The following is a 24,492-nucleotide window of genomic DNA, read 5'->3' as shown; positions in this document are numbered from 1 at the left end:
TTAAATAAACGACCGGTCTGGTCTAGTGGATAGTGACCCTGTCTGCTAAGCCGATGGTCCTGGGTTCGAATCCCAGTAAGGGCATTTATTTGTGTGATGAACACTAATATTTGTTCCTGAGTCATGGTTGTTTTCTATGTATATAAGTATGTATTTATCTATACAAGTATGTATATCGTCGCCTAGTACCCATAGTACAAGCTTTGCTTAGTTTGGGGCTAGGTTTGATCTGTGTAAGATGTCCCCTAATATTTATTTATTTTTTTATTTATTTTTTTTTCTGACGTTTGTGACCGGTGACCACGAAAAACGTCATAAGCGGGGTGCGTTCCGAAACGGTAAAAAAATTGCGAATGTCAAGTGTCAGTCTGTTGTCAGTGTGACAATAGTTCTAGCAGCAGTCGAGAGATGGTGTGCCTGTAGTTAAATCAGCGACATCTATAATAAATTTGTGAAAGTGATACGCCGTCTTGATTAGTTACGCGTCCACAAGTTCTTTAGTTCACTTCTAGATGGCGCTGTTATAGAAAATAAATCTACAACATACAAAAAAAGGTAGTAATTTAAAAAGTGGGGGGGGGGGGGGGAGGGCCACAAGTGGCCACAACATAATGCGGTCTTTCGAAATTAAGAATAAGATTATTTTCGACTACTCGCTCTCGCTTTGGATTTCGAGCGCTCGAATTTCAAGAAATTGCTCTCCATTGGCTTTGCTTTATTCAGGAGCATACCATTTTTAACTTTATATAAAAAACAGACAGATACAGTAGGTGAGGACATAAAATGTTGGGTCACCCACAAGAAAGACTGAGAACTCGAAACCTTAAAACTGTTCGGAACCAAATTCGGAACTCACGAAATACGCACCAAGGAGAATTTAATGTAAATGCCATTGCTACCAACATTGAGACATAGGCGGGCAATTTATTAGTTTATATAGGCCCCTCACTACATTACGCCGGACACGACGGATCGGATTCCAGGGCTCGTAGCTAAGCAAGGGTCTAGCTTTTGGGGTCTCGGTCTTAGGGCGAGTCTACATTAGTGTTGTTGTTTCTGTGAAAGCCACTTAATAAAATGACGAGTGAGGCAACATGACCAGCTTAATGGAAGAGAAAGTTTGCTGGTAGGAATGTAGGTAGGTATGTATTATCTGGCAAACCAGGGGGCCTACCGCGAAAACCGGAATTCGCAAATTGCGGGGATCTTTCTCTTTCACTCTTATTAAGACGTACGAGTAAATACAGTGACAGAGAAAAATGCCCGCAATTGACAAACTTCGATTTTCGCGGTTATAGCCCAGTCTGCCCAGTTTCATGTAATTCATAGTAAAAGTAAAGGTGTTGATTAAAAGGAATGTGACCTGATTTTTTCCTTGATAAAAAAATAAACAACATAAGGATTAGATAGTTCTCAATTTTTTAAAAAAAGGCGCGAAATTCAAATTTTCTATGGGACGATATCCCTTCGAGCCTACATTTTTCAAATTTGCCGCCTTTTTCTACTGACAAGATCTGCTTGACCAGCTATAACTAGAATCTGAGAAATTGACATGTAGCCCGTATGAACGCGCCCTTACAGCACCCGTGACGGATCGGCTTTTATCGTCCATACATTCTGTTTGCAGACGACTAAACGGTGGTCCGTAATGGTACAACCGTCCCCGTTCAAAACGACGTAACTGCCGTACCTTCACTAAGGCGCTTACGCCCTTTTGCACGGAGTGATATACGCAACCCTTTCGCTAGTTAACGCCTCGAAGCGTCCGTGGTGATTCGTTACGCGCGGGGACGGACTTGGAGAAGCGAATTCGATATTTAAATTTTTATTGACACTGAGTGCACAGCAAGTATTTTAGGTACTTTTTAGTTCCAAAAATAAATAAAAAAAACAACGGGTTGCACTCCGGGAGTGCCGATAGAAGTGAAAACTCAATGACTAGTCCACAATGTCTGCAGCACTATGTATAATTGACCCATCCTCCTTTCTATTGAAAAACTTTAGTTCCGATATTGCTGGCCAGTGAGCTTAAATTTGTAGCGTTAATTGTTTAAAATTCGAATAGAAATTATAAAGTTACCTTGCAGACCATGATATTTTGAGTTTTATTCACCAGTACTAGAGTTCACTTTTATTAGCGATTTCATCAAGATGTAGCTTTATTGAAATTATATTTGAGTGATATAAAGTTAGAATGTAACTGTGAGATCCTCGTATTTCAGCCCGTACAAGATTAGAACATTGAGCTTTATTGCTTAATATAAAAGTCCAGTTTTAAATAATTGACCTGATTATGATACGACTAAAGTTCTTTGGTGAATAACATTGTCCGTGACACATGACGTCAGCGTTACGTTACGCGTTACGCTGAATCGAGTTTATCATTTTTTCCCCACCTCAAAAAGTGCTCAGCGCCGCTAAAGAAGTTTTCACTTCAAAAACTACCAAACCCCATACGCTGTATGCCAAGAAATCATTCACAACGCCGTCCTCGAAACTTTTTTCGATAAACTACATACCTACTTGTAAAGTTATACCTAACTTATTTAATTATATTTTTCAGATTGTCAGCAAGTATGTTGCAACATATATAACTGCTCAGTAGCTTAAATATAACATTTAGAAAAATGCAAATGATGTAAGTATAAAAAATCCAATGAAATTATAGTTTTACATAATAGGACTCGACTGATCCAAATCCCATGAGTTATAGATTTTTTTTTTCACAAATAAACTGCACATAATGGCGGGAAATTACAAGCGACAGGGCCGAATGGACAAAAAGAGGCAACCCAGCAGTAGGACACTAAATAAAGCTACTTACAAAAACCAGCCAAGTGCAAGTCGGACTCGCGCTCGGAGCTTTCCGTACCATTACTCAAAAACGGCAAAAAATCACATTTGTTGGGAGTCCCACTTAAACATTTATTTTATTTTGTTTTAGTATTTGTTGTTATAGCGGCAACATAAATACAGCATCCCTGGGCTCCATCGATTTTTGACCCCCCCCCCCATAATCATCCAAAAATCATGCTTCAAAATGACCCCATTTCCTCCTACTTCATGCTACCGTCATCCGATGTCCAGACCCCCCCCCCCTAATTTAAAATGACGTAATTTATGAATAGCCCCATATGTGAAAATTTCAACTGTCTAGGTTCATGAGATACCTTACCTACCCCTAAAAATCATATAAAACACAACAATTGAAATCACCGACCAATTCCGTCGCTGGCCAGTCTGGCTCGCTGTCTGCGCCCTTTGTAATCTTATTACATTAGTTAAAGCGTAAAAGCCGATATATGGCCGGCATCAATACTTACACGTGGGGATCCGCTTACCTCCAGAACTTGTAGGCTACGGAATTCGCGAATTAGATTAATTTTGTTACTTAGCAGATTCTGAGTAACGACATAGAGAAACATAAACATAAAACATAACACACCTTCTTTAATGGAAATGTCCCAGCGCCTCATTGAGGTGACCGGAGGGCTGGCAGCTACCTCGGCCAGAGGATAAGCCTGGCCATCCAAAAAGGTAACGCTGCCAGCCTTCTGGGCACCATAACGCATGAAGGTGACCTGGGGAGCATTTTTTACTTATAAGTTTAGTTTAAGATTTGTTACATTTCAGTTTTAATTTTAACGTTTTTTTAATTTAAAACCATTTTAACGTTTAGTTTTTTATTTATTTTGTTTGTTATTAATAAATAAATACCCAACATAGAGAAATAAGTGATCTCCATACATCAGTTTCCTTACTTGATAAATAATACATAACTTATAATAGGTATGGGAGGTATGGTAAAATGTATTAACCATCAAAAATATAAATGTGAAATGAGAGCCAAGTTCAATATTAAGAATATACGTCGTTGTTGACTTAGCCGGCAAAAGAATTGAGATCTACAGGGTGGCAAAAAATAAGTGCATTCCCGTTGCCAGGGAGGTTTTGGGATTATACTGAGCAACTTTTACTATGGGGCCAACGCCGAAATCGTAAAAAACAAATTTGGCTGTTTCATACATTTTGGCTGGTCCATGGATGTACCTAATTTATTAAAGTTGAGGATTTGACTTGGCTAGTGTTTTTGCAAAGCTCGCTCGTAATTCTTTTATTATTTCTATCATCTAATCTGACTAATCCAAATAGTTCTCTACGACGCCTCCTTTATTATGATGATGATATAAAGTCAACATCAAATATATGTTAATACCTTTATTACGCTGTAATTTGGCGAAAAATATATTCCTACGTAGGTACATAATTTTGCCGCACACATTCATATTTAGGTTAGTTAAATATAAATTTAATTTCAACAGTATTCCACCGTACCGGGAAGTTAAAGTCATCAAAATCTAATACGGCAGCGCGTCGGAAGGTCGTGCCAATTAGACATCTGTTCAAGTAAGAATATCTGCCTGTATATATACAGTGTGAAAAAATAAGTCGGGCCCTATAGAGGGAAACTATCCTTAAGTTGGCTCATTTTACTTAAGGAGACATTCCTTTATTTTTTAAAAGAATGAAAACTGCATTCAAAGATTTTTCTTTTTTTCTTCAATTTGGCTTGTCTAAAAAAATCTTGAGTTAGTACTCAAGTTTATATTTATATATATATTATATTATATATTTAGATATATTAGATTTTATGGATATTTTGTACGACAGACGAGTGTCGTAAGACCTAATGTTTCTTGGAGAAATGTTATCATTAACATTAACTGTATAGACTAGTAGAATAAAATTGCGAGTGTTTATCTTTTGGAATTTTTGGTCGGTTTGAGTCCCGGGCGAGGCAAGCGAGTTTTAGAAAATCTTTGAATGCAGTTTTGTTTCTTTGTAAATATAAAGGAATGTCTCCTTTAAGTAAAATGAACCAACTTAAGGATTTAAGGTAGTTTCCCTCCGGGGCCCGACTTATTTTTCCACATTGTAGGTAATACTTACTTATATTGTTAACTCTCGGCTTGGCGCCGACTTCAAACGTATAAGTTGCTAATGCATATAAAACGGGATAATATTTTATTTTATCCTTTTTGAAGTCGGTTATAGGTATGAACTTTTATTTTAAAGATTAATTTTTCTATCACGGCTGATCGGTGATGGATCACGTGGTGCTTTCCATATAAAACGAAGCGCCGTAAGGGCCCCGGCCCGGTCTAGCGTGAGTCATCCTTAATGTTATATAAAGAGGAACGGGGACGGCCGTTCCTCCATACCGTGGTGAAATAGGGGCCAGGTTTAACCGGTTAACCCCGGGTCAGTGGAATGGTGCAAGTGGGTCTCAAGGGGTAACATCTTTTACAGGATGGCTTTGATATCATCAATAATGGAGGTCGCGGCAATGGTGCCAATAAACAACCTGATCAAATCAGTGTTGGTAGCCCTGGCATCCCTGCAGCTGACGTCTGACAACTACCCTCAGCAGGCAACTGTTTATGGTGAGTTCAGAGAGTGCAAGGTAGAGAGTGCCCGTGCACACCGGGTGCGTGTGCTCAGACGTGCGCGTTGTAATATACAGTTCCTTATGAGAGACGACACAACGCTTGCGTGACGTGTGCGTGCGCGGCTCCATCATTTTAGCGCACATGTACGTCTACGCACACGCAGTCGGTGTGGCCTGGCCGTTTGGCTAAGGGCCACTTGCACCATTCATTAACACGGAGTTAACCGGTTAAACCTGGAGTTACCATGTTACCAGTACAATTTGACACTGGGTTAACGGTTTAACCGATTAACCCCAGGTTAGTGGGATGGTGCAAGTGGCGCTAAGAAAAGTAGTTTTAACTCAGGCTTTTTTTTAAAGCTAAAATTTTGATTAAAAAAGGTGTATGACCGGATAGACCTAGGGCCCGGGCCGAGGCGTACGACATGTCATTTTCTATGACGGCTGATCGGTGATCACGTGGTGCTTTCCATAGAAAACGAAGCGCCTGAAGCTCCGGCCCGGCCTCGGCCTTTTAGGTTTTTTTAGGTCACCCTTTACACCCTCAAAGCTAATATTTTTTTATTTACACGAGTATTGGTCGTAATTCTGGGCGCAACTGAAATAAGCGGTCTTGCTCCCATACACAATTTGGAAGGCAGCGCTTATGTAGTTCAGGTGGTCTGTGTCTAAAAATAATAAATTTACCATTTTTCGGGTTCCGTACCTCAAAAGGAAAAAACGCAACCGGTTTTAGGATCACTCGTGCGTCTGTCTGTCCGTCCGTCCGTCTGTCACATCACATTAGCCTATTTGCTCCGAAACTACTGGACCAAAGTTGAAATTTGGTACACATAATGTAAGTCTGTGACCCAAAGACAGACATGTGCCTTAAATAAATGAATTTTAAAAATAGGGGGCACTTTTGGGGGGTAAATGAGAAAATTAAAAAACAAAGTTTTGCATCGAAAAATCAACTCCGCAGTCATACACTGGCCAAGTCATCTAAAATCATGTCACGTGTAGGACCTAAAGTATACAACAAAGTCCCGGCGGAGACATAGAGAGTTTGGTATAGTATAGTAGTTCGATTTGTAGCTGGCCCCGAACGGCTAATCCTTTGTCTATTGTTATTGTTACATGTATAAAAAAAGGTTGGATCGCTTTAACCGGTTATTGAATTACGACTCTATAATAATTGGAATAAGATTCAAAATAAACGGACAGAAAAATATTTTGTGTGCTGGGCTGTGTGTGGTCCCTCTACGGTTACTGAGTGCCGGCGAGTCGAACGCTACAGAACCAGTCTAAAATGTGTCATCGAGATGCGTAACGTAAGGTGCGTTATCGGAGAGCACACTTACATTGGTTATTTGAGCGTTTTGGACTAGCCCGCGCTCAGGTGCCAATTAAATTACACGGCCCTATTATTACACGTGCGGTTTTACTTAACAATAGATAAAGTATTAGCCGTTCGGAGCCAGCTACAAATCGAACGACTATAGATATATTCATAGTCGCTTCGCTTCGCTCGCCCGTTCAATAACAACTGAACAATGCCTAAATAACCTGAATAAATGTGACTTAATCATATGACTAATGAACCATATAGCGTTGCTAATTTATTGTTAAGATTTATAATTTAGTTACAATATTATGTATCCAGGTGTAAGACTGTATTTACTTACATAATATTCACATGTTATTTAAATTAAAAGAACATATTAGAATTCAAAACAATAGCCTAGAGCCATCGAAACGGAATGTACTTACTTATACATCCTAATGTACTCACATTACATCCTAGTGCCACCCACTAGGATAGGTATAGTATGGTATAGTTAAATAATTAGTTACATACTTTAATTATTTTTAAATATTAAATTACAACTTACCATTAACATGGTAATATAGCTACTATTTAAAACTCGTATTACATAGTATTCAGGTTCAGGTTATTGCCAGATGGCGTCACTAACGCAGCTTTCGCTTTGCCCTGTTAGTATGTAAGTTAGTTAGTGTGGGTCAAATCTTGGAAGCCAAATTTGACCCGCTTCCCGATTTTCTATTGAGCTGAAAATTTGCATACATATGTAAATTGGGTGACAATGCAATATTATTGTACCATCGAACTGATCTGGTGATGGAGACAGGAACTCTGTGAAGAAACAACGCAATCTAGTGTTTAGGGTTTTTAGAATTGTCTCGATGAGTATTAGCTGCCCGTGGTAAGAAAAGTACCTACAGTCAGCGACAAAAGTTTGTACCAAAAATGAAATTTTTGCCAAAAACTTATTATATTTATTTACAGATGGGCAGAATTTCGATTTCATCGTAGTTGGTGCTGGGTCGGCGGGATCCGTAATAGCCAGTCGACTTTCGGAGGTCACAGACTGGAATGTGCTACTGATCGAGGCAGGGCAAAACCCACCGGATTTTTCAGTGGTATGTATTATTTTACCTGATGTACGCTTATTCCCAATTTTCAAGCAGGTAGGCAATACCTAAAGGGCCCCACTGATTATCAGTCCGCCGGACGATATCGGCCTGTCAGTTAAAAGCAAAATTTGACAGCTCCGAACAACTGAAAGGCTGATATCGTCCGGCGAACTGGTTATTAGAGTCTGGCTACTGAAATATTACACAAATATTTGGCGGGAAATTCAGAAAATCTTGGGCTGGTCACACTTTGTGTAGTAGGAATTATAGTTTTGATACCTATAATACTAGAAAATATTTTTGATTTTCTGTGCAGACGTAAGGTACCTAAGGATGGATATAAGTTAAATATACGTTGACGTGCACTCAAAGTCAGCTCACATAATTTCTACCACTATGTAAAGTACAGTCAACGATAAACACATATGTTAACACTTTCTCACCATATACCATTGTAACAAGGCGAAAAATGAAATGTAGTTTAAATAAGACCTAGCTCGATAATACCGTAATATTAATCCATCACCAAAAAAATACATAAGTACTATGCCAAATATGCTAAATGCTAAGTATCAAAATATTTATAGAGCACCAACCTCCTAATGTGTTTACATTTGTTTAGGAGTTGTAAACATTGCAGTTTTTCGTTATACAACGCTACACGTCGACTTCGCACATTGTCGTAATTATTTAACAGCTTAAATAATAGTTTGCGAACCTCACTCAGTATAGACATTATTAATATTATTTAAAATAAACCCCCTATAAACCGCAAACAATTTGAATGAATGACATAAATTGACAACTGACTTTTAGCTTTTCTTTTAAATCATGGACAATTGGTGATACAACAACGAAATATCTGCCAACAATTTTTGGCTAGCCAGACTCTACCAGTGTGGGCCCCTTAAATTATTAGCACTTATTATCCCGCAGCTCTGCCTTCGGCCTTCGCAATTAAAATACTTGGGGAAGTTGCTGGAAGCGCGCACCAGTCGGACGGCGCGGAGCTCAGACTTCGGCCTTCGCATTTAGGCACTTGTACTATTGTACTATGTTCAATTTCTAAGTTCTAAAATGTGTTGTTGTTGGTAGGTACCTAATACCTTCTTGTATCAACATTTTTTTAAATGTTTTTTTATAAAGTTACTTATATTACCTACAGGTTGCTGGTTTATCAGCATATTTGGCTCGCACCAAGTACGACTGGAATTACGAGTCAGAAGACGACGGATACTCGAGCCAGAGTCACAAAAACAAGAACATTCACTATTCGAGGGGCAAGGCGCTTGGCGGGTCCAGCAGTATCAACTTTATGTACTACGTCAGAGGAAACAAGGCTGACTACGACACGTGGGAAGAACTTGGTGGTCAAGGATGGGGCTGGGATAACGTCACATATTATTTCAAAAAAAGCGAAGGCAACCAAGATCAAGAAATCATGCAGTCCGACTCAGCTGATCTCCACAATTCAACGGGCCCTTTAAAAATTACAAGACCAGCAACGGATACTCAGACTACTAAATATTTTGAAGCATTTGGTTACAAGCATGAGATATTGACGGATACAAATGGACATGAGCAGCTTGGATACTCGTTGCCTCAATACTCGATTGCTGATAAGCAACGACAAAGCGCGGCAATTGCCTTCCTTAGCCCTGATACCGTTAAAAATCGATCAAATCTTTTTGTGCTCAAGGAAGCACTTTGCACTAAAATTATTTTTGATGAGAACAAAAGAGCTACTGGCGTAGAGGTGAAATTGTCTTCTGATAAAATTATAAGTTTATACGCTACCAAGGAGGTGATACTGTCAGCTGGTGCGGTCAATAGTCCGCAATTACTTATGTTATCAGGTATAGGACCTCAGGACCATTTGAATGAAAAAGGTATTCAAGTGTTAGTTAATTCCCCATTAGTGGGACAAAACTTACAAGACCATGCATTGGTACCTGTAATCTTAACAGGTAAAAAAAGCCTCTTATCCGCAGTTGGAAACCTAAAAATATTATCGTATATCGACGAACTCAACGTCAGCCCATCTTTAGCAGGATTCGTTTCGCTCTCTGATGATCAGCTGTATCCAGATTACCAGACTATAGTTTTTCCATTCCCTACGGGCTCCATATTTTCTACTGCAATTTGTTCTTACGTATTTGAATGGGATGATCAGATTTGCACGGCAGTGGCACAGTCTGGTCAGACGAAAGAAATTTTGTTCGCATTGTTGACTTTATTGCAACCCGATTCTCGCGGCAGAATTGAACTCAGAACCAATAATCCTGAAGATACTCCTAAAATATATACCGGTTACTTCTCAAATGATACAGATTTAGAGAAACACGTAAAATGCGTTCAAGATTATGTCAGCGTTGTTGATAGTCCATATTTAAAAAGCTTGGATTCGGAAGTTGTTGATTTGAATGTTCCTCAGTGTGTTGGTATAGATTTTAACACTGAAGAATACTGGAAATGTTTTGTTTTAAACACGGCGTCATCGTTTTATCATCCTTCTGGTACTTGCGCGATGGGTGAAGAGGGTATGAGTGTGGTAGACGCAGAACTTAAGGTGAGGGGGGTGAGTGGGTTAAGAGTAGGAGATGCCAGCATAATACCACGCATTACTAGTGGCAATATCAACGCACCTTGTATTATGATTGGTGAGAAGCTGGCAGATATGATTAAAAATACTTACGGATATTGATTATTGTTTTTGCAAACTAGTTCAGTTTTATGTTGGTTTAATATTGTCAGGTGACAGCCAAAACTCACTAATTACTACCACAAGAGCCATAGTGAACCGTACTAGTAGCAAAACAAGGTTGATTTTTGTATTTAGTGAATTTCGGTTGTCACCTGATAAAATTATCGTATTGTTGTTGTGTTATTGTATTTATAAATGTGTTATTAATTATGTATTTTTCTGTAAATTTATTTGTTTTAGGTTGCATTTATATTAATTTTTGAAACTTTAATCAAATTGTGTTGCATTTTAAGTCCTCAAATAAGTTTGTTAGTTTTAGATCGAAAGTAACGTTAAGTACACTTTGAGTTTATCGATTGTTGCATGTTGTTCAAAGTTAATTTCTTTTTTTCTTGAAATCGTTATGTTATTTTTTGTTGAATATTATTAAATTTGATACAAATACTTTTTTTTTATTTAACTCCTGCCAAAATGAGCATTACTAGAATACATTGGTATCACTACCTAAGTTTGTAGGTACACAGATTTTGAAATGTATCCTCATATAATACCAACTTAATACCTACTCTTCTCATATTATTGACACAGTCCCCAACCTCTCATCACCCACAAATGTTTACAATAGAAAAATAATCAAAGTGAAAGATTGTTTTCGGACCTCCAAGTAGTTTTTCCAGGCGTGATTTTTCCTTTAGATAACTGTAATATTTCAGGGCCCGTGTAAATGAGTGACAGTGAGGATTGATTGTCCCCGTTTGTTATTTGAAAAAGCGAAGGGCCATTTTCGCCATTCCTCAGTATTCAGGTTCAGGTTATTGCCAGATGGCGTCACTAACGCAGCTTTCGCTTTGCCCTGTTAGTATGTAAGTTAGTTAGTGTGGGTCAAATCTTGGAAGCCAAATTTGACCCGCTTCCCGATTTTCTATTGAGCTGAAAATTTGCATACATATGTAAATTGGGTGACAATGCAATATTATTGTACCATCGAACTGATCTGGTGATGGAGACAGGAGGTGGCCACAGGAACTCTGTGAAGAAACAACGCAATCTAGTGTTTAGGGTTTTTAGAATTGTCTCGATGAAGTATTAGCTGCCAGTGGTAAGAAAAGTACCTACAGTCAGCGACAAAAGTTTGTACCAAAAATGAAATTTTTGCCAAAAACTTATTATATTTATTTACAGATGGGCAGAATTTCGATTTCATAGTAGTTGGTGCTGGGTCGGCGGGATCCGTAATAGCCAGTCGACTTTCGGAGGTCACAGACTGGAATGTGCTACTGATCGAGGCAGGGCAAAACCCACCGGATTTTTCAGTGGTATGTATTATTTTACCTGATGTACGCTTGTTCCCAATTATCAAGCAGGTAGGCAATACCTAAAGGGCCCCACTGATTATCAGTCCGCCGGACGATATCGGCCTGTCAGTTAAAAGCAAAATTTGACAGCTCCGAACAACTGAAAGGCTGATATCGTCCGGCGAACTGGTTATTAGAGTCTGGCTACTGAAATATTACACAAATATTTGGCGGGAAATTCAGAAAATCTTGGGCTGGTCACACTTTGTGTAGTAGGAATTATAGTTTTGATACCTATAATACTAGAAAATATTTTTGATTTTCTGTGCAGACGTAAGGTACCTAAGGATGGATATAAGTTAAATATACGTTGACGTGCACTCAAAGTCAGCTCACATAATTTCTACCACTATGTAAAGTACAGTCAACGATAAACACATATGTTAACACTTTCTCACCATATACCATTGTAACAAGGCGAAAAATGAAATGTAGTTTAAATAAGACCTAGCTCGATAATACCGTAATATTAATCCATCACCAAAAAAATACATAAGTACTATGCCAAATATGCTAAATGCTAAGTATCAAAATATTTATAGAGCACCAACCTCCTAATGTGTTTACATTTGTTTAGGAGTTGTAAACATTGCAGTTTTTCGTTATACAACGCTACACGTCGACTTCGCACATTGTCGTAATTATTTAACAGCTTAAATAATAGTTTGCGAACCTCACTCAGTATAGACATTATTAATATTATTTAAAATAAACCCCCTATAAACCGCAAACAATTTGAATGAATGACATAAATTGACAACTGACTTTTAGCTTTTCTTTTAAATCATGGACAATTGGTGATACAACAACGAAATATCTGCCAACAATTTTTGGCTAGCCAGACTCTACCAGTGTGGGCCCCTTAAATTATTAGCACTTATTATCCCGCAGCTCTGCCTTCGGCCTTCGCAATTAAAATACTTGGGGAAGTTGCTGGAAGCGCGCACCAGTCGGACGGCGCGGAGCTCAGACTTCGGCCTTCGCATTTAGGCACTTGTACTATTGTACTATGTTCAATTTCTAAGTTCTAAAATGTGTTGTTGTTGGTAGGTACCTAATACCTTCTTGTATCAACATTTTTTTAAATGTTTTTTTATAAAGTTACTTATATTACCTACAGGTTGCTGGTTTATCAGCATATTTGGCTCGCACCAAGTACGACTGGAATTACGAGTCAGAAGACGACGGATACTCGAGCCAGAGTCACAAAAACAAGAACATTCACTATTCGAGGGGCAAGGCGCTTGGCGGGTCCAGCAGTATCAACTTTATGTACTACGTCAGAGGAAACAAGGCTGACTACGACACGTGGGAAGAACTTGGTGGTCAAGGATGGGGCTGGGATAACGTCACATATTATTTCAAAAAAAGCGAAGGCAACCAAGATCAAGAAATCATGCAGTCCGACTCAGCTGATCTCCACAATTCAACGGGCCCTTTAAAAATTACAAGACCAGCAACGGATACTCAGACTACTAAATATTTTGAAGCATTTGGTTACAAGCATGAGATATTGACGGATACAAATGGACATGAGCAGCTTGGATACTCGTTGCCTCAATACTCGATTGCTGATAAGCAACGACAAAGCGCGGCAATTGCCTTCCTTAGCCCTGATACCGTTAAAAATCGATCAAATCTTTTTGTGCTCAAGGAAGCACTTTGCACTAAAATTATTTTTGATGAGAACAAAAGAGCTACTGGCGTAGAGGTGAAATTGTCTTCTGATAAAATTATAAGTTTATACGCTACCAAGGAGGTGATACTGTCAGCTGGTGCGGTCAATAGTCCGCAATTACTTATGTTATCAGGTATAGGACCTCAGGACCATTTGAATGAAAAAGGTATTCAAGTGTTAGTTAATTCCCCATTAGTGGGACAAAACTTACAAGACCATGCATTGGTACCTGTAATCTTAACAGGTAAAAAAAGCCTCTTATCCGCAGTTGGAAACCTAAAAATATTATCGTATATCGACGAACTCAACGTCAGCCCATCTTTAGCAGGATTCGTTTCGCTCTCTGATGATCAGCTGTATCCAGATTACCAGACTATAGTTTTTCCATTCCCTACGGGCTCCATATTTTCTACTGCAATTTGTTCTTACGTATTTGAATGGGATGATCAGATTTGCACGGCAGTGGCACAGTCTGGTCAGACGAAAGAAATTTTGTTCGCATTGTTGACTTTATTGCAACCCGATTCTCGCGGCAGAATTGAACTCAGAACCAATAATCCTGAAGATACTCCTAAAATATATACCGGTTACTTCTCAAATGATACAGATTTAGAGAAACACGTAAAATGCGTTCAAGATTATGTCAGCGTTGTTGATAGTCCATATTTAAAAAGCTTGGATTCGGAAGTTGTTGATTTGAATGTTCCTCAGTGTGTTGGTATAGATTTTAACACTGAAGAATACTGGAAATGTTTTGTTTTAAACACGGCGTCATCGTTTTATCATCCTTCTGGTACTTGCGCGATGGGTGAAGAGGGTATGAGTGTGGTAGACGCAGAACTTAAGGTGAGGGGGGTGAGTGGGTTAAGAGTAGGAGATGCCAGCATAATACCACGCATTACTAGTGGCAATATCAACGCACCTTGTATTATGATTGGTGAGAAGCTGGCAGATATGATTAAAAATACTTACGGATATTGATTATTGTTTTTGCAAACTAGTTCAGTTTTATGTTGGTTTAATATTGTCAGGTGACAGCCAAAACTCACTAATTACTACCACAAGAGCCATAGTGAACCGTACTAGTAGCAAAACAAGGTTGATTTTTGTATTTAGTGAATTTCGGTTGTCACCTGATAAAATTATCGTATTGTTGTTGTGTTATTGTATTTATAAATGTGTTATTAATTATGTATTTTTCTGTAAATTTATTTGTTTTAGGTTGCATTTATATTAATTTTTGAAACTTTAATCAAATTGTGTTGCATTTTAAGTCCTCAAATAAGTTTGTTAGTTTTAGATCGAAAGTAACGTTAAGTACACTTTGAGTTTATCGATTGTTGCATGTTGTTCAAAGTTAATTTCTTTTTTTCTTGAAATCGTTATGTTATTTTTTGTTGAATATTATTAAATTTGATACAAATACTTTTTTTTTATTTAACTCCTGCCAAAATGAGCATTACTAGAATACATTGGTATCACTACCTAAGTTTGTAGGTACACAGATTTTGAAATGTATCCTCATATAATACCAACTTAATACCTACTCTTCTCATATTATTGACACAGTCCCCAACCTCTCATCACCCACAAATGTTTACAATAGAAAAATAATCAAAGTGAAAGATTGTTTTCGGACCTCCAAGTAGTTTTTCCAGGCGTGATTTTTCCTTTAGATAACTGTAATATTTCAGGGCCCGTGTAAATGAGTGACAGTGAGGATTGATTGTCCCCGTTTGTTATTTGAAAAAGCGAAGGGCCATTTTCGCCATTCCTCAGTATTCAGGTTCAGGTTATTGCCAGATGGCGTCACTAACGCAGCTTTCGCTTTGCCCTGTTAGTATGTAAGTTAGTTAGTGTGGGTCAAATCTTGGAAGCCAAATTTGACCCGCTTCCCGATTTTCTATTGAGCTGAAAATTTGCATACATATGTAAATTGGGTGACAATGCAATATTATTGTACCATCGAACTGATCTGGTGATGGAGACAGGAGGTGGCCACAGGAACTCTGTGAAGAAACAACGCAATCTAGTGTTTAGGGTTTTTAGAATTGTCTCGATGAAGTATTAGCTGCCAGTGGTAAGAAAAGTACCTACAGTCAGCGACAAAAGTTTGTACCAAAAATGAAATTTTTGCCAAAAACTTATTATATTTATTTACAGATGGGCAGAATTTCGATTTCATAGTAGTTGGTGCTGGGTCGGCGGGATCCGTAATAGCCAGTCGACTTTCGGAGGTCACAGACTGGAATGTGCTACTGATCGAGGCAGGGCAAAACCCACCGGATTTTTCAGTGGTATGTATTATTTTACCTGATGTACGCTTATTCCCAATTATCAAGCAGGTAGGCAATACCTAAAGGGCCCCACTGATTATCAGTCCGCCGGACGATATTGGCCTGTCAGTTAAATTTGACAGCTCCGAACAACTGAAAGGCTGATATCGTCCGGCGAACTGGTTATTAGAGTCTGGCTACTGAAATATTACACAAATATTTGGCGGGAAATTCAGAAAATCTTGGGCTGGTCACACTTTGTGTAGTAGGAATTATAGTTTTGATACCTATAATACTAGAAAATATTTTTGATTTTCTGTGCAGACGTAAGGTACCTAAGGATGGATATAAGTTAAATATACGTTGACGTGCACTCAAAGTCAGCTCACATAATTTCTACCACTATGTAAAGTACAGTCAACGATAAACACATATGTTAACACTTTCTCACCATATACCATTGTAACAAGGCGAAAAATGAAATGTAGTTTAAATAAGACCTAGCTCGATAATACCGTAATATTAATCCATCACCAAAAAAATACATAAGTACTATGCCAAATATGCTAAATGCTAAGTATCAAAATATTTATAGAGCACCAACCTCCTAATTTGTTTACATTTGTTTAGGAGTTGTAAACATTGCAGTTTTTCGTTATACAACGCTACACGTCGACTTCGCACATTGTCGTAATTATTTAACAGCTTAAATAATAGTTTGCGAACCTCACTCAGTATAGACATTATTAATATTATTTAAAATAAACCCCCTATAAACCGCAAACAATTTGAATGAATGACATAAATTGACAACTGACTTTTAGCTTTTCTTTTAAATCATGGACAATTGGTGATACAACAACGAAATATCTGCCAACAATTTTTGGCTAGCCAGACTCTACCAGTGTGGGCCCCTTAAATTATTAGCACTTATTATCCCGCAGCTCTGCCTTCGGCCTTCGCAATTAAAATACTTGGGGAAGTTGCTGGAAGCGCGCACCAGTCGGACGGCGCGGAGCTCAGACTTCGGCCTTCGCATTTAGGCACTTGTACTATTGTACTATGTTCAATTTCTAAGTTCTAAAATGTGTTGTTGTTGGTAGGTACCTAATACCTTCTTGTATCAACATTTTTTTAAATGTTTTTTTATAAAGTTACTTATATTACCTACAGGTTGCTGGTTTATCAGCATATTTGGCTCGCACCAAGTACGACTGGAATTACGAGTCAGAAGACGACGGATACTCGAGCCAGAGTCACAAAAACAAGAACATTCACTATTCGAGGGGCAAGGCGCTTGGCGGGTCCAGCAGTATCAACTTTATGTACTACGTCAGAGGAAACAAGGCTGACTACGACACGTGGGAAGAACTTGGTGGTCAAGGATGGGGCTGGGATAACGTCACATATTATTTCAAAAAAAGCGAAGGCAACCAAGATCAAGAAATCATGCAGTCCGACTCAGCTGATCTCCACAATTCAACGGGCCCTTTAAAAATTACAAGACCAGCAACGGATACTCAGACTACTAAATATTTTGAAGCATTTGGTTACAAGCATGAGATATTGACGGATACAAATGGACATGAGCAGCTTGGATACTCGTTGCCTCAATACTCGATTGCTGATAAGCAACGACAAAGCGCGGCAATTGCCTTCCTTAGCCCTGATACCGTTAAAAATCGATCAAATCTTTTTGTGCTCAAGGAAGCACTTTGCACTAAAATTATTTTTGATGAGAACAAAAGAGCTACTGGCGTAGAGGTGAAATTGTCTTCTGATAAAATTATAAGTTTATACGCTACCAAGGAGGTGATACTGTCAGCTGGTGCGGTCAATAGTCCGCAATTACTTATGTTATCCGGTATAGGACCTCAGGACCATTTGAATGAAAAAGGTATTCAAGTGTTAGTTAATTCCCCATTAGTGGGACAAAACTTACAAGACCATGCATTGGTACCTGTAATCTTAACAGGTAAAAAAAGCCTCTTATCCGCAGTTGGAAACCTAAAAATATTATCGTATATCGACGAACTCAACGTCAGCCCATCTTTAGCAGGATTCGTTTCGCTCTCTGATGATCAGCTGTATCCAGATTACCAGACTATAGTTTTTCCATTCCCTACGGGCTCCATATTTTCTACTGCAATTTGTTCTTACGTATTTGAATGGGATGATCAGATTTGCACGGCAGTGGCACAGTCTGGTCAGACGAAAGAAATTTTGTTCGCATTGTTGACTTTATTGCAACCCGATTCTCGCGGCAGAATTGAACTCAGAACCAATAATCCTGAAGATACTCCTAAAATATATACCGGTTACTTCTCAAATGATACAGATTTAGAGAAACACGTAAAATGCGTTCAAGATTATGTCAGCGTTGTTGATAGTCCATATTTAAAAAGCTTGGATTCGGAAGTTGTTGATTTGAATGTTCCTCAGTGTGTTGGTATAGATTTTAACACTGAAGAATACTGGAAATGTTTTGTTTTAAACACGGCGTCATCGTTTTATCATCCTTCTGGTACTTGCGCGATGGGTGAAGAGGGTATGAGTGTGGTAGACGCAGAACTTAAGGTGAGGGGGGTGAGTGGGTTGAGAGTAGGAGATGCCAGCATAATACCACGCATTACTAGTGGCAATATCAACGCACCTTGTATTATGATTGGTGAGAAGCTGGCAGATATGATTAAAAATACTTACGGATATTGATTATTGTTTTTGCAAACTAGTTCAGTTTTATGTTGGTTTAATATTGTCAGGTGACAACCAAAACTCACTAATTACTACCACAAGAGCCATAGTGAACCGTACTAGTAGCAAAACAAGGTTGATTTTTGTATTTAGTGAATTTCGGTTGTCACCTGATAAAATTATCGTATTGTTGTTGTGTTATTGTATTTATAAATGTGTTATTAATTATGTATTTTTCTGTAAATTTATTTGTTTTAGGTTGCATTTATATTAATTTTTGAAACTTTAATCAAATTGTGTTGCATTTTAAGTCCTCAAATAAGTTTGTTAGTTTTAGATCGAAAGTAACGTTAAGTACACTTTGAGTTTATCGATTGTTGCATGTTGTTCAAAGTTAATTTCTTTTTTTCTTGAAATCGTTATGTTATTTTTTGTTGAATATTATTAAATTTGATACAAATACTTTTTTTTTATTTAACTCCTGCCAAAATGAGCATTACTAGAATACATTGGTATCACTACCTAAGTTTGTAGGTACACAGAATTTGAAATGTATCCTCATATAATACCAACTTAATACCTACTCTTCTCATATTATTGACACAGTCCCAAACCTCTCATCACCCACAAATGTTTACAATAGAAAAATAATCAAAGTGAAAGATTGTTTTCGGACCTCCAAGTAGTTTTTCCAGGCGTGATTTTTCCTTTAGATAACTGTAATATTTCAGGGCCCGTGTAAATGAGTGACAGTGAGGATTGATTGTCCCCGTTTGTTATTTGAAAAAGCGAAGGGCCATTTTCGCCATTCCTCCAAAGATATATATCATTGGAAACGTCAACAGAGGAGAAAATTAAAGTCAATAAGCGGACGGTTAGTAATAAGTTTGGGAATGACGGCCTTTATCTCACGAGGGCGGAAGGAATTGGCTAATTTGTCAAGTGACGCTAAGTGCCATTTCATTGGCACCTTGCTAGTTTAGCTGAAGGTCGGTTTTTATTAAATCTTGGGGAGTGTTTGTTGTGACAGTGGTTTAAGTAATGGTTGGGCCAAGGTAAGTTTTTGGAGGTTTTCACTAGCGGAGTTCGCTCTCGAACGTTATCGTACAACTCAATAGTCCTGCCGGCGTATTATGGATGGCTTTATCCATCTTTATCCACGTGATAAAATAACTGTCACTTTTTAACACCGTGGAATAGAAAGTGACGGACACCGTTTTATCACGCCGTCACGTAGACAAGAACCATCATATCCGTACAGCACTATAGTCCGACATGAAATTGTAGAAACATAGTTGAGAGCTTTTGGACTACCTTAACTCCTTTAATTTTTAGGGCTCTGTGTGTTACAATTTGTAGGTAAACATATATATTTTGCTAAACTCCTTTGACACCCACTTCACAGTTACATTTCTATTTTGTCGTAACTTTCAAGCGAAAGTTTACACAAACGGTAGCCAAAATTATGGGCACTAAAGTGTCTGCGAAGTCCAAAAAACTCGGCCGCCTGACAAACTACAAACTACACTAAACTAGAAGACAAACGAGAGCATTATAAAAAGCAATAACAAATATACTCCAGTCAACGGAGCATTTTACAGCATATAATCAGTTAAGGAAGGAAATACACCGATTTAACCATTTGAACGTGCCTATCGTGAATCCACGGGTTATTCCCACTAGTTACCACCAAGTTGTTACCAGTGGTAACTACTGGGATTTTTTTCCCACCTTTTACCACTGGTAACTACTGGCAAAAATAATTCCCAGTAGTTACCACTAGGTCTGCAGTGGAGAAGTAAGGCAAGATCTGGAAAGACAGGGGAATAACCAAAGCAAAAAAGGTTCGATTGATGAAGTGCCTTATTGTCTTTCTATAGTTCTTTACAGAGCTGAAACCTGGTCACTAAGGCTACAAGACCGCCGGAAAATTGATGCCCTTGAGATGCGGTGATGATCGAATATCTAATACTGCCGTATTCGAACTTCAAGATATTCACAAGAGACGACACGTACTAGATCCATTCTAGATACGTTATAATTTAGATATCAACTAGTTCTCTTTTGCAGCGCAATTCAGGCAACCAATGTCACTTTTACGTCAGATATCTATTAGATGTGAATTGGATCTCTAAGTCATATCCTGTGGAAATCGTTCAATAGTATCTCCAGAATCGCGCAAATGTCAAATTTGACAGGTTAGATCTTAAACATATCGTTATCGTATCTTGGTGATGTCTAAAAGATATCTAATAGATGTCTATTTCAAAATCCGAATCGGGCCCATAATATACAAAATGAATAGGTAGTATTACGCGAGGCGTTTCGCAGTAGAGAGCCGCGCACGTACACGTCACGCAAGCGGTGTGCCGTCTCTCATAAACGCCAGGCCACACCGGCTGCGTGTGCGTAGACGTGCACGTGAGCATGCGCTAAAATGTTTGAACCGCGCACGCACACGTCACGCAAGTGGTGTGCCGTCTCTCATAAGGATATGTATATTACAACGCGCACGTGCACCTCTACGCACACGCATCCGGTGTGCACAGGCCTTTTTTGTAGTCTATGTCCTCTCACGTCTACTGTACTCGCACCCGGTGTGCACAGGCCTTTTTTGTAGTCTATGTCCTCTCACGTCTACCGTACTCGCACCCGGTGTGCACAGTCCTTTGTCCTCTTCAACTGGTCTAACATATACCTAGGCCAATCAAATTTGATTTTTTACAGGAATTAATTCCCAGCAAGCTGGAAATCGTCTTATTACCATCACTTGGTTCTAAATTAGTGTAATCCGAGTTTGCTCCATTCTAGGAGTTGTGGAAAAATATTTGCTCTTTTTCAGTTTTTTGCTTGTAGTTCAAAAACGGTACGACTGACGGAAAATTTGCTCTGATCATGATAAAAATTGACATTTGAGGTTCCGAAAGAAACCTTTATATGAATTCGTAGTCAAAGATTGTAAAAAATGGCCGCCACTTTGAATTTCTTTTTTTTGGTATAATCGTCTTAAAATCCGAAATTTTTTTCACCAGTGTCTAATACACCACAACCTTACTGGTAGTGACATTGTAATTGATGGTGGGTGCCTTTTACATCGAGTGGTTTTGTCAATCCAAGGTAAAATGTATCTCCCAAGGCTCCCAAAATTTATCCACACCTCCTGGGATGGACAAAACTCGGATTATACGCATTTAGGACCAAATGAAGGTATTAAAATGATTTCCAGCTTGCTGGGAATTAATTCCACAAAACGCTTTTTTGGATCTAATTTGATTGGCCTAATAGAACGATGTGCATAAAACATTTATTTATAGACATCAGATAGTGGTATCTCGGCACCACAAAACTTGGATTGCAATAAACTGTCGCGAGACATTTTATGTTTAAGTTGGGGGTGTTTTTGTACGTTTTTATCTGTTATTGCATCCTATGGCGAAGTTATGGCCGGGTGTAGCTAAAAATGCTTGGTACATTTTGTTATTTGGATTTACCAAAAATCTTATAATACTGAAAGGCATTTAATAAAAAATATATTATGTTAGTTATAGGGTATATCTCATATGCCATAATGAAAATTATATACTTAATAATCCTATTATACTACGAGTAGCATGAAAGCAACGAAATAAAAAAAATATTAAAAACAACATTAATTAATTTAAAAAAATATTACAGTTAAAATGTCTAAAAAAATTAACAATACAAATTTAAGACTTTTCGACTTTTGTTACTTTGGTTTTTGACAAGCAAAAATTTCATATTGCTGGACAAATCACTTTAATTACATAAAATCATGATTAGCTTGTTCCATTTTCATTTTTAAAGGGGTAAGGATTAGGGGCAAGTATCAAGATATACGAAATATTCCGTTGATATTTGAAATATTAATATGAGGGCACTTAAATTGCACCGTACCCCATGCCGCAATGTATTTTTTTGTTGGTTCCGATTCGCCCTGTGATTCGACTCTCCTCAGGCCATCCTACTCAAATTCCGACATCCCATTGCACGTAGTGGGAAACAAAATAGAAACCACTGTTATATTAAAGCTAGTCTGTGTATCGTGACTGATGTTTGCTGAAAACATAGTTCGCACGTGCTGCAAACGACATTGCGTTTTTTGTGAGTCGAATAAAGCAAATTATTAATGACATTGCCATCGCCGGCGGCGTTTTATTGTATTGATTGCCGTTTTATAAATATGCCATGGATAGATTGGATAGTATTGCAATAGGGGCATTATTATTATTAATTTCTATGAAAGAAACTGGAGACAAAATTGGAGCTTGAAACTGTAAAATCAAGTGGTCACGATCCTCAGTAATGAGGGACCGACAAATAAAAAGAAAGAAAATGTCATCATCTTCATCGCGTTTCTGCCACGACTCATGGAAGCCTGGAGTTCTTGGCAACTAATCACAAGAATTGGCGTAGACACTAGTTTTTTACGAAAGCGACTGCCATCTTTCTTTCCAGCGGGGAAACTAGGCCTTATTGGGACTAGTTCGGTTTCCTCACGTTGTTTTCCTTCACCGAAAATCGACTGGTAAATATCAAATGATACTTGTCATATCGTGATCTAACCTAACTTTCTACCTTCCTTCATTACCTTATACTTATAGCGAATATTAGAAACGATTTTATTGAAGTATTGTGTGTTGTGTAAAAATTAGGTTAATGCCGCCATTTAACTAAGTGAACCTTTTACATTCACTAATTTTAGCTTTTACATCCTCCCTTTTCATTAAACATTTAAAAAGCACGCGGGGAAAAACATTCAAGGATTAACGTATTGAAATTTTAAACTAAGCTCTTTTTAACATACCCCAACTTTTTTTCTCTAAAGACTGATAAGAAACTCGCCCAAAAGAAAACTGCCGTAAAGATTTACTTAGCTTTAATGCCTTTATTATCTTTTGGAATGGAGTTACGACGGAATGTTTTAACAAAATTAATCTACAGGGAGTTCCCTATTGACAGGGACCTTTACATCCGCATAAGGCGTAAGTGCTAAGGCAAAAGGTCGTATCTCCGTATTAGTTAATGTGACATACGGCTTTTAGGTTAGGATAGAAGAATATTCATGGTCGAATACTGTTTTGGCTGCCCTATAAATACATACAAATAGCCTTTTTTTAATAAAGGAGGGTAAGCCGAATATTAGTCTTATATGAGTGCAAACCAGTGTAGCCCTTGCATCGAAGTTTTTATGATATAAATGTGGGTGAAAGGAGGGAATAGTATTGATACATCAAAGTGAAAGTTTTTGGGCATTAGTAGATTAAAGAGATCGGAAAAGTATTGGAAATATTATTATGCTATAGATTTAAAAAGGTATCCTATCCAATCAAATGCACTAAACATTACTTAAATTAGAAAGAAAGGGTAATAAATAGGTACAGTTAGGCACACGAGTATATGCAAGTACGAGCGACTTTATTCGTTGTATTCCAGATTTGTAAATATTATCCAAAAATATATAACTTGATGTAAGTAATTTATAAAAGTTTCAATCTTTTTTTCAAGACCGAATATATTTGGGTCAAACAGATCACTGTGTTATGTCTTTCCTGTAGACATACACAAGAGTTAAGGGCTATAAAGGTTAATTTTCTTATTTAACCCTTATCCACGTGAAAAGGTCCTCCTTTTATTTAAAGAACTATGATAGAATCATTACTTACATGCCTACAAGCTGTTAACTATTGCCCAAAGGAGAGAAAACTAGGGTGTTATCGCGAACACATTGAATAAAATTTTGTGCGTTTTGGGGCCTAAAAGACCTCAAAAATTCTTTGGGTATTTTTTCTTTATCCAGAGGTCAGAAGCAAGGGCGAAGCTAACTGTATATTAAACATTTACTGACAAATGGAGACAACACAAAAGAAAACACCTAATCCTCGTCTAGGCAAAATTAT

At 38.0% G+C, this 24,492-nt stretch overlaps 2 protein-coding genes and 1 long non-coding RNA gene across 3 annotated transcripts in view; all 3 read left to right on the top strand.

Moving 5' to 3' along the window:
* The first annotated feature begins 5,311 nt into the window (after positions 1-5,311).
* On the top strand, positions 5,312-11,295 carry LOC134794590 (ecdysone oxidase-like). The gene is made up of 4 exons (XM_063766396.1): positions 5,312-5,444; positions 7,740-7,873; positions 9,033-9,723; positions 11,285-11,295. Exons 1-4 carry the CDS (start codon positions 5,312-5,314, stop codon positions 11,293-11,295), a joined length of 969 nt encoding a protein of 322 aa, XP_063622466.1.
* A 4,143-nt stretch (positions 11,296-15,438) lies between these two features.
* LOC134794468 (uncharacterized) overlaps positions 15,439-24,492 on the top strand; it is a 379,329-nt gene continuing 370,275 nt past the window's right edge. The window contains exon 1 of the long non-coding RNA XR_010144673.1: positions 15,439-15,668. This is a non-coding gene — a long non-coding RNA (uncharacterized LOC134794468). The remainder of the gene's footprint in view (positions 15,669-24,492) is intronic.
* Positions 15,764-18,703, top strand: LOC134794523 (ecdysone oxidase-like; the record flags this gene model as incomplete). Its single annotated transcript, XM_063766335.1, has 2 exons — positions 15,764-15,901; positions 17,054-18,703. Coding segments are annotated over 2 exons (1,677 nt in total), but the record flags the coding sequence as incomplete, so codon positions are not given.

This window comes from Cydia splendana, chromosome 10 (genome assembly GCF_910591565.1).
Source record: "Cydia splendana chromosome 10, ilCydSple1.2, whole genome shotgun sequence".
Classification (NCBI taxonomy): domain Eukaryota; kingdom Metazoa; phylum Arthropoda; class Insecta; order Lepidoptera; family Tortricidae; genus Cydia; species Cydia splendana.
This window is presented reverse-complemented; position numbering and strand designations above follow the sequence as displayed.